Source organism: Haemaphysalis longicornis, unplaced genomic scaffold (genome assembly GCF_048455015.1).
Source record: "Haemaphysalis longicornis isolate Haplotype H1 unplaced genomic scaffold, Haemaphysalis longicornis Haplotype H1 scaffold_5, whole genome shotgun sequence".
NCBI lineage: Eukaryota > Metazoa > Arthropoda > Arachnida > Ixodida > Ixodidae > Haemaphysalis > Haemaphysalis longicornis.
Genome location: NW_027526385.1, coordinates 27,075,349 through 27,091,720, shown reverse-complemented (window position 1 = coordinate 27,091,720; position 16,372 = coordinate 27,075,349). Strand labels below are relative to the sequence as shown.

At 49.6% G+C, this 16,372-nt stretch overlaps 1 protein-coding gene across 1 annotated transcript; it reads right to left on the bottom strand.

Moving 5' to 3' along the window:
* Positions 1-2,135: 2,135 nt before the first annotated feature.
* LOC144137985 (uncharacterized) lies at positions 2,136-9,588 on the bottom strand. Its single transcript, XM_077670017.1, has 2 exons — positions 9,177-9,588; positions 2,136-4,340 (listed from the first exon to the last, which is right to left on the bottom strand). Exons 1-2 carry the CDS (start codon positions 9,459-9,461, stop codon positions 3,141-3,143), a joined length of 1,485 nt encoding a protein of 494 aa, XP_077526143.1. The 5' UTR covers positions 9,462-9,588; the 3' UTR covers positions 2,136-3,140.
* Between the last annotated feature and the right edge of the window lie 6,784 nt (positions 9,589-16,372).

Genomic DNA, 16,372 nt, shown 5'->3' with positions numbered 1-16,372 from the left:
TTTTACCGATGCTGCCGTTACTGACACTGCTGCAGCTATCGCATGGAAGTGCCCAGAACTTCCTCAGCTGGATGGGTCTCGCACTATTACTAACACGTGTGGACTGACCGACGAAGCGGAACTCTTTGGAATATTAGGCGCTCTACAAAGAATTCAGAATCATTCAGAACAGCTACAAACAAGGAAATTCAGAGTCGTAACAGACTCTTACGTGGCACTCAGGGAGCTTAACAAAGCCTTCACGCAAAATTTTACAGCTAATTCCATACTAAAAACGGTACAAGAACTCAGCTTTGAAGGAATCAAAGTCCGCATGGCTTGGACCCCAGCACATACACCAGGAGCGCAGGGCAACCAACTGGCACATAATTCTGCCCGGGAGTGTGTACGAAATCCTCCCTTGGTCCCCCCTGTCGTCACTGAGTGCGCTGCGTCCGCCCAAACAGACGTACCCACTACCAACTGGCAACAAGAGTACCGACGATTCAAACTACTCAGCAGACAACGATTAGCTGAAGCTTCCCCACCTGGTTTTTTGACACCTTTAAAGACGCTATCGAGACGAGAAGAAGTATTCGCCAACAAGGTGTATGCGGATGCGGCTTACACACCGGACGTCGTTTCTAAATGGACAAGAAATCAGGCTTCGGCATCTAAATGTACCTTCTGTGCGGCACATACTATCCCCAACCTCTTTCATTTAATTTGGTCTTGTTCAGCATTCTCAAGTGGCAGAGAGCAACTCCTAGAGTCCCAGGCGGCCCCACAATCACTATCTGAGCACTTGCAGCTTATTAGAGGCGATCCACGCACCCTTGAAAGGGTAGCAAACTTTGCTGTACAAAGTGGTCTGTACAGAGTTGTATAGTGGCTGACTGACTCCCACCCTTTTTTGAAGTGTTCGTGCACGCGACTGTACTCGTGTGAACCTCGTGTGAACAGTGTGAACAGTGCTCCACATACCAACGACCAGTGCCTATGTGAATACTCAAACCGTGCCTGCAGCTAACCGGAAGAGGAACTCTAAACGATTACAACGTCATGTGATCATTATTTGTAATACGGGTCTTCCCTTTTCCTTTTCCCCCCAACCCCCACCAGGGCCTCAGGCCTCTTCCCAAATAAAGGTCATTCATTCATTCATTAGTGTCCGGAGTTACAAATACCAAGAAATTGCCGAGCGCGCGCACGTGAGTGCGGGCCTCGCGGCGACCACCCGGCAATTAACAAAACCCAGAAAATGCCGAAAGGTCGTGTGTCCGTGCCTCGCGACGACCACCCAGCGTCCCCTGCACACGCTTGTCAAGCCAAGCATACCCAGTTAAGGTGATTGGCCAAGAATGACAAAAGAAAAGCTCCAGCGTTCGTTGTAAGCGTGGCAACACTTGCTCGGAACGAGAACGGCACGTCATAGCGTACGCCCCTCCAAGGTGATGAGTAATGATTATCACTTACAAAATAATGAAAGAACATCGCACTTAAAGCAACAATGATGGAGGAAAGATCGTTGCGCAAGTGAAGAAGAAGCAAATCGGCTACAATCGTGGACCTAAACCTTCGGGGTGGACGTGAAGGTTGCGTACAGCTTCGCTATACGTCTTGCGCGTTCGTGTGAGCTTCCTCCATCTTTTTTGGGGGGAAACTACGCGAATGTTGCACTATTCTGTCTAAAACAATTAATTTAGGGCGAGGACGAGCAATAACTAATGTCCCCCCAAAATATTGACTTAACATCATGTATTTACATTTTCAAACGAGCGACGACTTCTTCAAGTGTCTTATTACCTCAAACTTTAAAATATGCGCAGCATGTACTTTGTCCAAACCACAAAAACGTGCGTCCAACGATCTTCAAGATTTGCTCCGGCATCACCGAGAACACCATTCCGTGGAAATGTGAACTTTTTGCAATAATTCTGGTTCACTGGACAGCAGGCAAATAGTCTATATGTAAGGGCCTTCTTTAATGCGCGGATAGAGGCGAAATACATGCATTCAATAATTCTTCGAAAAGTATGTACATCATTAACCCGCTAAGTGTGATACCTACACCTCACATCACAATGGATACAAGTTATATTTCCTATATATTTAAAATGGCTGTGGGGCATAGTTCGCGCAGGGACACAAAATCATCCGCAGAACGCTTTCCGTTTATTCTGGTAACACATAGATTTCTGGCGAGAAAAAGGACGAGCCGCGCTGGTGGCGTTCTTGTGAAGGGGTCCATAGCATTAGCGCGGCGTACTGCGCGAGAGAGCGGAAGAGCCTATAAACCAATGTTAGCGGGATTGACGGTCGACTGATGTTAACCATTTAACAAATTCTGTGCATTCGGGCCTGTGCCGCCTTGACAAATCTAGCGAATGTTTTTTTTTTACCGGGGAATTTTTTGTTATTCACGTTTCTAAATCCTGCTAATGCGACGTTCTGGACCCCCCTTTCGCTCCCATAAACCGGTGGTGTGCCCGAATACCTCATAACCACTCTCTTTCCGGGAGGAACGTAACGGAGCGGCAGACACACCCATGCGCGAACATGCAAACACCTACATGCGTAAGTGCTACTCAGTAGCTCCCGCTATCGAAACAATGCTTTGCACTTATAGACAATTTCTCAAAAATAAATTGAGCCTGTATTTCTTTGTTTCGGAGGATTGAAATCAGAAGCACCGTAATTTTATCGTTTATATAGCCAAAGAAAGAAAATATTCTTTCGAACCTGCCCCCAACGCCAGCCTTTTACCGAAGTATTGTTCCTGCCGTCAAGGCCAATACAAGCCTTTAAATTTACGGGCTAACCTCCAAATACACAGAGACAGGAACCACTTCTTTTGTATTTCCTGTTCTGCTTGATAAGTTCTTTCCTTGCTTGCGATTGAAATCACAACGGATACATCAGATCATTAGAGCGAACTTTATTTATAGAAAGTCGGTTTAAGGTATGCGTCTAATCTGAAAGAGAGCATGCTTTGTGTTTTGGTTGTACATTAAGTACGCAGAAGCGTGTTTCTGTACTTTAATACCTATGAAACGGTGTACTGACAAACCACCCGGTTAAACGTGCGATTATTTCTAACATTATCTGGTGCGCTGGACTGAAGCGGGATTAGATAATCAACTGTTCCTGCTTAGATACAATCACGAGCCCACCTCGAGCCTTACAAGCAGCTGATCTCTTTCAACATAACCATCACTCTCTATGTCGCTTAGGTCAACTTTGGTTTTAGGAAAATATGGACCTACATTGCTGGCTCCTATTGGTCTACAATAATACTTCCTGAAAACCTCAGACACGTCTGGCGTCGTGCAGAGCACCCGTTCTTGTCGCGTCTGCGGGTGGATGATGCTGAGCTTCAGTTCTTTCGTAAATGGCCACTCGAGAAAGTCGTCCTCTTTACCCTCGTGCAATTGGACGCGCAAATACAGATACACGCTGTTCCCTTCTTTTTCGAAGTAAATTCCCCAGGACACTAAATACCGCCGTATATATACTTTTTCGCTCATGTTCCCAGACCAACCATTTTTCACTGCCTTTTCCTTGAGTGTCGCATATCCTGCTACAACCTGCTGATGCGTGTTTCTGTCACTTGGAGCCAACGTCAGTGCTGAGGTTATGGCGGTCATCAAAGATTCGCATTTTTCAGTAAAAAGGGCTTGTATTTCAGGTGCGTTGCGATCTAAAGCAGGCGCAACCTGTTTCGTTAGTGCTTCCTTCATACTGTTATCGTTGTGGCAAAGATCAGCGAGTTTTTTGGCCTGAGCGCCACTCTCTAACAAAAGTTGAGCGAGCTTAGCATCTAGTTCGCCAAGTCTCTGTTCGGTCGTTTTTTCCTGCGCTACCAGAGCTCTCACAGCAGCTTCCGTCTTTCCCAAACAATCTAGAATTTGGACGGAAGCGGTCATCAACGGTTCACGCTGATCTGAGTAAAAAGATTTTATCTCGGAGCAGGCTAGCCGAAACTGTTCTATGAGTGATTCCTTCAAATCATTATCATTTTGGCAAAGTTCGGAAAGTCTGTCACTCAGAGAGTCACTTTTCAAGGACAACTGAGCAAGCTTAGCGTCTAGCTGGTGTACTCTCTGCTCTATTTTTTTCTCCAACGCCATAAAATGCGCCCTTTCGTTGTCATCAGCCCTCGGTGACGCTTCGGGTGAAGCTTGCACTAGAAGCGCTGCACATCGGGATTTCAGATGTGCACACATGTCGAGGTTCAGCACCACCGCCGAGCACGACGGGCAGCGGGTCACGTGGTACTGGCAATCCTCGCGAACGTGCTCGCCTACTTGAGAAGCCGGGAGGACGACACCACAGCCGTTGATTTCGTTCCAGCAGTGCACCTACGAGAAAGACAGAAACCTTAGTAGTGACTGGAAATGGGAAATAACGCCTCCAATTTTGTTTTGCTAAAGCCAAATTGCGACGACCGCGCTTCTGCCGAAAAATCCGCCTGAAAAAGTAAGTAGACACAACGGAAGGGTTAAATATCTCTGACGTATATTCCTGTTACGCTGGAAGGGAAATCGAATCGTACAGTCTCGGTCCCCTTTGTAAGGCCACAGAGTGGAGGCTTTATTTTTTATAAAGACTGACGTCCGAGTATCGAGCTGCCTCCCTCCAGATGTGACGCCCCCTCCTCTTCTTCCTTCACCTGTCCCTCTTCTTCCAATCTCCCTTCTCATTCTTCCTCCTCTCATTCCTCAACTGCCCTTCCCCTTCCTTGTTGCCCTCGAAATGACCTACTCATCTGGTGTTGAACCCCTCCCCTCCGCATCTCTTCCATGATTTTTAATTATTTCATTCTTCCTCACTATACAGGTACTAGCCTCATATACTCACATAATACGAAACGAGGCCTCTACAACCAGGTGTCTCACCCTTGTGATATACTTGTACGGTTTTGCCCCGCGGCAAGCGCAGGATGTCATAGCTCATTCTAGGCATTTTAGGCGATCTCCGAGCATGTGGTTTTATATAAACCAAACCGGTTTACAGTAAGCCGATAGTTGAGAAATTCGGCTCGAGATAGTCGAGAAAGTCTAGATAGGCTCGAGATAGTCGAGATAGGCTCGATATAGTCGAGATAGTTGAGAATAGTAGAGAAAGTAACCGAGCTCGAGTATGAATAAATACAGTAAGCACTACGTACAACCGCAAATTGGTTAAAAGAGGAAATGGGTTCATTTCACGACAATGGGGACAATGGGCTGGAGAGAAAAGTGTAGGTATTTTGCTATGCAGGATGCTTTTTGAATATCCAGGATGGATGTTAATTTAGAAAATCAGCTACGCAAAGCATCTAACGCTCGCAGGCTACCTGTTACTCTATGTCTTACCTATTTAGCCAAGAGAGGCTACATCGACGATAGCGTACTAACAAGGACTGCGTAACGACTAACGTTGCCTGACGACCAGCTATGGCTGGTGGCGCAAGGATAAAAAGCATAACGGTCTCAAAAGGGGTCCGGGAAGTACGAGTCTTCCCCGAGGAAAACTGCTACATAGCGATGTTTATTCCTCCACCTCATTCATGAATTGACGAGAATGCATGTCCGTCGTTTTCAGTTACGGGTTTGTAAATTCATCCCTAGGGCAACACGGTTTACGCCAAACAGTTAATCAAGGATATGAGCCTAGGTATATAATATAATAATTTTTTTTTATTTTAATAATATACTAACACTTATTAATAAGGATATCAGCCGCCAGGTATCTCATTCTGTCACAGTAGCCTGCAACGGAAGACCAGCAGTGTGGTAACGCTGTGTGGAGGCTTGTTGTTGCGCAACAGCCAGCGATGGCCATGTATGCCGAAAGCAGGTGGCAATACAGTTCCGTGCTGCTGCTTCCGGAACTTCGACGTGGAACTCATTCTACGTGATTGCACCGATCATTCCGCGATAATTCTTTGAAACGCGCGCACGTCTGTGCAGCCCGTGACGGCTAAATCACTGGTCGCCTGTACAAGGAGGATACGACCAGCGCCGCCTGTATATTTCTTGCCCAACGCGTGAGCGATAGATTGCTCTACAGCCACTCTACTGTTGCTCGCTTTCACTCTTTCCCGCTCCGTGGTCTTCCTAGACGCTTTCATGTCCGCTAGCCAGCGCCGCTTCTCGGAAACTATGCAAAATAGTTGACAGTTTTTCTAGTGTTCCCCAGGCAGCGCTCCCACACCTTTGAGGCAAGCTGACAGACACACGCAGTAGAAATGGGCGCAGTGTTCGCCACTCGAGAGCAGTGAAGTAAGGCGGGACGACCGCCGCCGCGCGCCACATAGCGGATGAGTGCCTGAACTAAGCGTTCCCAGCGCTCCCATTGGAAAGCGGACGACGCGTTAGGAAATGTTTATACAGACGGTGTCGATACGACTGAAGACGAACAAAGGACCGCACAGTCTTCGATGGATGGTGCTCTGTCTAGTTGATAGATTCACAAGCTCCGCACATGCTCGGTTTGCTTAGGCTGTTCGACAATGCGGCCTGCTGCGAATTCTAATTCCCATTCAACGAAGTCACGCTGCATATTCATCCGGCTCTGCTTTTTGGCGGCACTCTGGCACCAACGTAATTTCGGTCCCCAGCATGTATCATGTCAAACGTATTCGTGTGTCCACAAGTATGTGTGTTTGAGAGAGGAAACAAGACCACTCCAAAAGTCGGGCTTATGTTCATACCCCGCTTTTCAAAAAACAGCCCCAGCAGAGCTCCGGAATCTTATCGGCGACGACGAGCCAGTCCATCTAGCAACGCAGCCGGGATAGAAGTCGCGTGATACGAATGGCTTGGGCCGTAGCTGGCTTCTTCCTAATCGGTGCAGCGGTAGCACTGAGCGTACTACTCAGGCCTATACTGCTAGGCAGTGTACAGCCTCCCGAAGTTTTAATAATATAGCGGGAGCGACGACCGATCTGCATGTCAGCGCCTTATCACGGTGTTCACCGGCAAAATAGGCGACGGTACGCGCATCCGCATAAACTATCAGTTGTGGGAGCATTGTCTTGACCGCTTTTCTTCTTAAGGCAAACCACCCCCTGTTTTTCTTATCTTGCAAGGCCGTTTCGCTACCGCCAAAGGTAGCTAAGCAGCGTGGGGCACAAAGTCATTCAAATGCAGTGGCAGGGGGTGTACCACTCAAGAAAACAGCGTAGCAGACAACACTCATACAGCAGATAGCCCTATGCGCGTGCGCTTACTCTCGACTATTTCGCTGCTAAACACCGTGATAAGGCGCTGACATGCCGGTCGGTCGTCGCTCCCGCTATATTATTGAACATTTGGGAGGCTGTACACCCGCCCAATATTGTCACGAAGCCAAAGACGACGCAGTTGTCTTCAAGGAAAACAAGTTGATTGGAGCGAACTTGTGCTCCCCTAACAGCTCAAAGAATACACAGGCGGCGAAGCAGCAGTTAACAAAGTGACGTGCGAAGGTGAGCGTTGACGATTCGAATGCCGCGGCATCTGCTCTACGGGAATTTATCTATAGGCGCGAGGGTTTCTCGAACAGTCGAATTGTGTCCAGAACACTGTAGATCAACGAAGATTGTTCTAGGCTTCTCACGTTAATTCAAAACGCTCTTCCTGTCAGAAGAGATAAGACATGCTGCACAGAAAGAAAGAACGAAACACGCGCCCACCTTGGCGCACAGACAACCCCGATAACACAGACCGGCGCAGCCGGGCGGCAAAAGCGAAACACAAATAAACAAACCCAATGCATGGTTCGCGGCAATATCACGGGAGCATCGACCATTCGGTCCATCAGCGCCGCGTGATGTAGTGATACGGCAAATTAGCCGCATGCGCACTAAAAAGGCCGCGGCTGCCGTCGTCTGCTGGGCTGTTCAGAGGGCAGACGGCCGCCCCCAATTTTTGTTATTCGCTTATCCCACTGCATGCCATACTCGAAATGTTTCTTCTACACGTTGCACGTGGCGCCAACTGAAAACAGCAATCAGCGTTGCCGAACGCAAGGTGCGTTCGGCAAGGTTCGTTCGGCCGTCTGCTCTTGGGACAGCCTAGCAGACGACGGCAGCAGCGGCCTTTGCTGTGCGCATGCGGCTACTCTACCAGAGTTTGCCGTATCACTCCGTCACGCGACACTGATCGACAGAACGGTCAACCCCCCCGTGATATTGGTGAAGAATTGGGCGGGTGTACTCTAACGAGTGAAAGGACAGTGTATCCACAAATCGTTCGAACCTTGCAACCAGGGGCCGAATTCTCTAAAACGACGGGGCGTCGCTTTGAAACGACGGGGTAGCGCCATGCAAATGCATGTGTTCTGGGGTTGGGGCCGTCGCTTTGGGGCGGCGGGCTGGGGCAATCACCGCAGAAAAGCGCCGTGGCAAGGGCGCGAAGTGACACCCACTGCCCCCCCGTCGCTTCACTTGTCGCTTCGCGCCCTCGCCACGGCGCTTTTCTGCGGTGATTGCTCCAGCCCGCCGCCCCAAAGCGACGGCCCCAACCCCAGAACACATGCATTTGCATGGCGCTACCCCGTCGTTTCAAAGCGACGCCTGTTTTTTAGAGAATTCGGCCCCAGATGTCGCCTCGTAATTCGGACGCTGTGGGCCTCCTTGTTCGTATTTGTTTGTATTCCCCTGTACGATGAAAAGTCCTCCAGCTCGAATTTATTAATTGTCCTCCTGTACTGCAGCTCCAGCAGCTGATCTTGCTGGGAATTCCAACCGCTACGAAGCAAAAAGCAGATCTCCAGAGCAAAAATCTTGTTTGCGTTAGATCGAAGGTAAGCTGAAAGCCTTTACCACAATAGTTTACAAATATTTTGAATTGACGTAAGCGCTTGAGGAAAATAGAATTATTCAAGTTTAATATTTTCGTTATTTACAACACCACGACGACGAGGTTTGCGTAAACGACCCCATGGTTTCACAAAATTCTCGGCTGACATATGCCCGCTAGTTGCTTCTCAACACGTCTAGGAAATCATCCGTTGTATCAGGAGATACAGCGAGAATGAGCGCATTCCAGGATGCTCAACATCCTCACTACGTCCGCTATTGACTCCCCAAAGTAAACGCACCGACGATACTCAAAACCATGTTACAAGTTAGTAAACGAAGCGCGCCTATATGTGACCAATCAGTCGTAAAACCGCCCCGCCCCGGCCCGCCTTTCCCCCCCCCCCCCCCCCACCCCCTCACGCCTTACCTTTCGCTTCAGTAGCTGGTCGGCTGGATAATCCTTCTTGCTAACGTCGTCTCTGGCACAAACATCACCGTCCAGAGGACAGACACACTCCGAAGTGGTGGCGCAGCTCTTGTAGCATGGTTCGCAGAAGCTGTGGCCGCACACAAGCATAAACGTCAGTTTGGGAATGTTGCCGCACGCACTGCAGAATCTAGACGCAGGAACGGGATCCACGAACTTAAGCGGCCTGCGGTCAATGTCTTCAGAATACCCAACCAGCACGAACTGCTCTCTGTTATGAGCCATGTCCAAAGGCCTGCACAGACTGAGGGCGTATGCGGTCACGTAGCCTACTGGTTCCGAGCGCGTCTGGTGTGCACGACGACAATCTGCCGCCCGTGGAAGTGTGCTGCTGGCAAAAGTCGTTTGCGCTCCGAGATAAGCGAGCCGATATGGTAAGACGGCTCGCCGCTCGCAGTCAGCGCATACGAGGTAAACTGATAGTTGGCGCTCATTTTTTGTATCAACGATGCGCTTTTAGTTCATCTCGAATGCAGAAATGTAAAGCATTTCTGTGTCTTTCCACCCTGGAAAAGAGGATGGCGAGCGAAGCTGAGATGACTATGTTGGAGTCGTCTTAGCGTTATAATTGTCATATAATTTTGTTCCGGATAGTTACGCTAGAAGTACGGTTGCAGCCGTTTTCTGTGGCCATAATCCCTCCGTAATGAACACGTATGGAAATAGGTGGCCATGTCGTGACATCAAACAGTAGTTCGGAAACGTTTACAACTTCAGTGTGAAAACTAGTCTCCGATTTAAGGTTTATGTTCCTGCTTCACCAAGGCGGTTCGAAGGTAGGCCGAAGCGAGTATCTTAAAACTACCTTATCATCGTTTGAGCCGTACAAACCGCCGTGAATGTGGGTGGCCGTTCATTTATTATTGGGATACTTCTAATATTCTTTGTACGCGCGGATGATCGCACGGTCGAATAGGTTTCTGCGTGAGATTGTCGACATGGGTTGTGCCGACATTTTTGCTGATAAAGAAAGTCGAACAGGTTGAGGTACCCATCAATGCATAAAAATACATCGTGTTTAATTTTCATGTCTGCAGGTTCTGTTGGCTATATAATAGTTGTGTATAAACTCTGCGTTAGGAGTGTTTTTCCTCTTCTTCGCGTTTCGCGTTCAGGTGTACAACAGTGTATGTTTTTTTTTGTATACAGTCTGACTATATTTGCGCGCCTATCTTGTTGTAAAAGCGGAGCGGTTGTTACTGGCCGTAAGTTCACTCTTGCAGAAAACATTATGCCCACCTCCCCTCGCGGGAACCCTGGTGTAATGCGACGCTGAAGGGGTTTCATTGGCATCGTATCAAGCAATCGTCGGGTGCGGCAAGAAAGCAAGCGCAAGCGCAAGCGTGGACGACCGTCGACTGAGAGACCGGCCGGAGCGCGGCACTCCGCTTCTATGCGGAGCGCGCCCGAAGGAGAGGAGACCACGGAGAGGGAGAGTACTGCATATGCGCACAGTGCGCAGCCGCGCGCAGCGCGACTGCAGGTGTTGGGAGCGAGTGTTCGCTATCGGAGAGAGGAGAGGAAGTGAGCGGAGGAGAGACGCAGCTGTGCGGACGCGGACGACGGACGCACGCAGGACAGGGCCGCTGGCAAGAGATGCTCCTCTCAGCGTCGCATCTAAAAAAAAACACCACGAAATTTCCGAGCGCCCGGGAGCGCGTGCCTCGCGGCGACCGCCGAGCGTCCGAGTAACGCGCAGTGGCTTCAGAAAAAAAAGAGAAAATAATCCCGCCATCTCTACGAAGTCATTGATGATGAGTGGGGCGAAGCTCCAATACTTATCGGTAAAACCGTGAAACATTCGCTCACACATCATATAAAGACTCGACACGTTGTTATAGGGGTGATAGTATATACACTTATATACACGATGTTTATTATTTACATATCGATGCAATTATCCAGCGCCCGCTCCGATTCGACGTTCTCTTGCCGCTGCTTGCGTGCCGCCTCTGCTTCGCGGGCTCTCACTTCGGGATCCGCTTGTCGACGAGCCCGCTTTGCTTCGGCTGCGCGAGCCCTCGATGCTGGTGCTGGGTTGTGATTGCTGCCGACGCTGGCGTCTTTCTTCGGCCTCGCGAGCTCTCACCGCGGGGTCTTGGCGTCGGGCCCGCATTGCACCCGCGTCGCGAGATCTCCGCGCCGCTGCCTTCGCTTCCAAGGTGTTCATGATGAGTAGCTTGTGACGCGCCACCTTGAGCAGTGGCGCGCCATCTAGCGGGTGACCTATGAACTATTGCACAGCTGCGCCTCTAGCAGTCGCCTCGAGAACTAGTGGACACGGCGATGGCGCGACGAGGGACTTGCCCCGAGAAAGAGGAGCTCCGCCCCTAAAACCGGCGAAAACCCCTGAGGAGCGAGAAACTGCCCAGCCCTCGTGAGCGCGTGCCTCTCCTTGCCGGCCGAGTCACCGGCTCCCGCAGTGGTTTTACCAAAAATATCCAGCTCTGCCATCAAAGCCTACCCCGCATGTAAAAAAATCTCCACCGCTAATGCTAAACCGGAAAAGCCACCCTGCTTGGGAGAGGTCACCGTGGCCGCCGCATTCTCTAGAAGCTATTATGGGTACTTGGTGACATGGCGACGAGTTTGCGACTCCTTCCCGAGACGACTTGCAGGTCCCGCCACCGCTGCCTCGAGTCGATGACGAAGAGCTGGTGGAAGTGTACCGTGCCCAGGATGACTTTGCATGCGAAATTCGCCGCAGCAAAGAAGACGACGACGTCTCCGATGCCTATGACGACGAATTCGCGCACCAAAACTATGCAAATAAACAATGACAATGAAACTTAACTTTGTGTCCGGCAATGCACACCTACAACTGCTCCGTCATTCAAATCTTGAGCTTGAGTGTCAAGCTTCCCTTTATCAATACCCTTCGGCCCTGGCAGTGGAACTGTACGGGGTATCGTACTTCCGATTCCCTACACTTTCCCGCTGCCTGTCATTAATACCTTTGTTCGCTTCTACCAATATATCTAAATTTTCTTTTTTTCCGCAAAGTGAACAGTTAAAACAATACACGCGAGCAATTTTTGAGCTCTCTTGATTTATTAGAAGGTAATGTTTAGTTGTGTCTGGCAACCAGTGTTGTCATACTTTCTTTGTTTGTTTGCACAGTGGCTGCATGCATTGTGTACTGAATAATATATTTGATGGTGTTAGCACTTTGTGCCTTTCCTGCTCGTGCCTCTGGCCTGTACGGTATTCTTTAACACTGAAGTGAATTTGTCAAGCTCCCGTTTTCGCTTGCACTGTGTAGACTGGCTCAAACAGACGCACTTTTAATCGTTTATCCTGGCAATGAGGTGGTATTTATTTTATAAAGCCTGAACGAAGAAGAACTACCTTGCACGCTGTGCGGTGCCTGCGCCAACTAACCTCAGTAACGTCACGTAAAGGTGTTATGTGATTGGGCGATGTCCAAGACTAGCATTCCAACAAGATTCGGTTTCAATACTGTAAAACAACAGGCTTGACATCCGACGTTATCGTTGAATGGGCATTGTCGCTATCTCAATAATCGCCATACTACGCTTCTGTAATGTTGTCGGCTGCAACATGGCTCCGATAAGCCTACCAGGACGGCTTGGAATCGTAGCAGTCACTATAGCCGACGCATACGCAGTGGATAAATGTCCTCCGCGTCAACGCCGACGCTAAAAGCCCACGCGCTTTTCCCCCATCTTTAAAGTTTGCCTCACTCATGCCTGTATCTTAAAATGCATGTTCGCACGAGGCCAAGGCTGTGCTGATGCTGGCCTGTGCCCACTGCCCGGAAGCAGTCGGTGTTTATGGCAACAGCACGCCAACGAGAACTCGCTAGCGCCACATCATCAGTCTACACACGTTCTGCGAACTCACGCGTGTAGCAATGAGCGTTACGGCTCAAGAATGGGGAATTTAGTATAGAAAACATGGTCTGAAAACGAAGACATCAACTTGCAAGAAAAACCAAGAAAAACCCTCCGAGATTCGAACTTGCGACTTGCAAAAGAACATACCTAGTGCTCCACACCACTAGGCCACGAGCTAGCGCTGGCGGTGTTGGAAATAAAAAGTATATAATGTATAACCACTCTACATTGCCTGTATCGTAATGCCAGTTATGCCTGTATCGTAAAAAGCGTGTTCGCACCACAACAGGCTTTATAGATACGACCTGCCCATCGGCGGCGGAGATAATGGCAGCCGGCGTGCCAAAAGACTGCCGTGTAGGGACGGCGCGCTCCGTCAGATGGGGCTAATCCCCAAACTAGCAGCTTCGCTTCGCTCGCAGTGCGGCCGGCGGCTCCTCGCATAAAAAGTAGCGGTCATACTAATTTATGCCAATTGTAAAGTTCCCTACCTATTATACCAACCAGCAACGAGAAATGCTGGTTAAGTCAAAATTACGCCCATCTTCCCGCGAGGGAACCCTGATGTGATGCGACGCATCGGGGGGTTCAATTGGCGTTTCCATTGGGTTGATTCCCTTGCGCTGACGCTGGTATTGGATTGTGTCAGCCCACTCACTGAAGGGACCGTCGCTTCCATCACGCCTTCATCGGAAGAATCAAGCCAAGCAGGAAGTCGTCAAGCAAGTCACACGGAGTCGAACGAGAGCGAGCGCTGACTGAACCACCACAGCGCGCTACCCGCTTTATATTCACAGCGCCTGAAGGAGAGGAGACAGTAGAGGATAGTCAAGCATGTGCGCGCTTCGCGCGCTTCGCGACGGGAGCGGACGGGGGGGTGGGGGGAGTCGCACTTGCGCGACGGGAGCGGAGCGAAGCGAGCGAAGCGCGCGCACGCAGCTGTTATTTATGATAATGAGACGGAGTGAGAGTGTTGCGCACAGCTGTAGGAGAGAAGAGTGGGGGAAGAGTCGCGCATGCGCAGGTGGCGTCCGGACGCCGCCGACGCCGACGCAGGAGGGACATGCCTCAGAGGAAGAGATGCGTCGCATCTAATAAAACCGTTTCTTTGCTATGAAAAGTTCAACGTATACAAGTAAACTACAATGCTACCGTTTCCGCCTGTGCGACTGGCATTCTTTATTTCCCAGCATTTTTGTTCATTTAGGCATGCGGAAACTTCGAGAAATTTCATTTTACGTCAAGGAACTTCCTTTCGAAGTGAAGCTCGTCTATGCACGTGCAAAAGGGCTCATGGAAGGCTCGGAGTTTATAAACACCCCCAACAGGGCCCATCCGTGCGAGAAAGCGCTTCATTCTTGCCGGAAAATAATGGTTTTCCAGCGAAGGGAGGGCTAATCGAGGGCAACCTTTTCAGCTGCTGCGGCGCGTTCACCATAACGGAGCGCCGCATTTGTAGGATTAAAGGGTAGCCTTGCAAATGGCAAACTTGAGTATGGCAGCCCTCCACGCTAATTGCTTGCGGTGAGAACCACATATACCTTCGGGATATCTTTTTGAGCCGAAGCGATCGGAACCTTTACTTTTGGCTAAGTTTGTGGCCGAGCCTCCTGACACGGCTGCTCGATCAAGTGCGCACTCACGCTCTCATCCAGTCAGTGGTCGTGCTCTTGCTTAAGTCGGCTATAACCTACAACCTCGGTATCAGACTCACTGCAGCTACATTTTCAAAACATTACTACTCATGCTACCGCTACACTGTCCGCACATAAGCTGAAGGTCCACCAAGACTTCGGGGAAAATTTCTGACGCACACAGTTTCTCTTTCTTTTTATATACTCGTAGGGCAATGGGAATTGACCGCACGCTGATTGTTTCTTTCCGTGTTTTTCTTTTGTTGCACTATATGAAGCAGTGTGCGCAAAGGGCTTCTTCTTGTTAATTTTTTTCTTGATGTTTTTTATGTTCAAACGCGGTGAAAATTTAGGAGGGGTTTATTCTTTCGATGTAAGTGCCCTATCGAACGCCTGGAACGCCATGGAACGCGTTTGCAGTTGCTCTGTGGAAACTGTTTTACGAATGAAATCCGAGTGGGTTCGCGTACGGTGGACTCCGGCCTTGTGCGTGCTTTAGCCAGCCTAGCCTTGTAGCAAGTTCGCGTCAACATCACTTATTCGAGCACATCGTCGGGCCCACAGGAGGTGTGTACGTGGCCAAGAGGAAATCGGCAAAGGCTGAGCACAACATACTGAGAACACGACAAAGTAACAACGATGGCAGACCGAGCAAACGCGTATAAAGCGGGGAAATTTGGATTACAAGCAGCGCCCGCCGGGGCAGTGGCATCGGAAAGAACTAACAATGTGGTTGTCGCCTCTTTCGGTGAAACCGGTAAACACGAAAGTGAAATGTGCCTTCACAGAAGTAGTTGAATGTTTATTGTGCATCGATATGAACTTGCGTAGGAGCATTGCGTAAATCCGAAAGAAACGAGAGGGGCTCCCAAACCGTCAGTGCGAACGAAACCAAACTGGTTTTCAGCGAATCGTTTGGTGAACACACGGTCCCCTGCAGCGAACCGAGTGCGGCATACGCAAGCCGCCGTCGATCTTACTCTGTGGTCGTTGCCTTACAAGCTTCTCCGCACGTCACGCTTCACGTCCCGCGTACACGAAGGCGCTGGCATCGAGGCGCCAACTGGCGGCGCTCATTAACACCATGATGCACTGTTTGCTTCGCCTCTTCAACATGGCAGCACAATTTAAAGGAAGGCTATAAGGCGCGTTTGTCGTCCTCTTCACGCGTCTTCTCTTGATAGCACCGTCGGGAGCCCGTTTCGTACCTCCCGTTGCGGCGAAAGAGTTCGTTGCTCGAATCCCGCGGTCGCAGCGTCAATGAAAGTTTTAAAGTAAAACTTTCTACCTCTACCCCCCACGGGTTCCCTATTGAAAATGTGGAGTTGATGGAATCCATCAAAAATCAACATGGTGGATTATGGTAATGGAATTAATGATGGCATGACGGCAGATGACTGCATGCTGGCAGGGTGATGGATGATGGCAGATGACTGCATGCTGGCAGGTTGATGGATGACGGCATGCGTCGGTAGCTGATGGCAATGGTAGCGTCGATGCTGGCAGCTCGGGTGACAGTATGATGGCAGATATGCGAAATTGCAAAAAATGATGACGACATGAAAAGGAAAGATGCTATGCAATGCTGATTAAAAACTGGTTTCATTTCTTGCGAATAAATTTATAAAATAAGATTTGCAGCAAA

Coding starts and splice junctions, on each gene's coding strand:
- LOC144137985 (XM_077670017.1), bottom strand. CDS start 9,461: ATGGCTCATAACAGAGAGCAGTTCGTGCTGGTTGGGTATTCTGAAGAC. Junction 4,341..9,176: donor ACCAGCTACTGAAGCGAAAG/GTAAGGCGTGAG, acceptor TCTTTCTCGTAG/GTGCACTGCTGGAACGAAAT.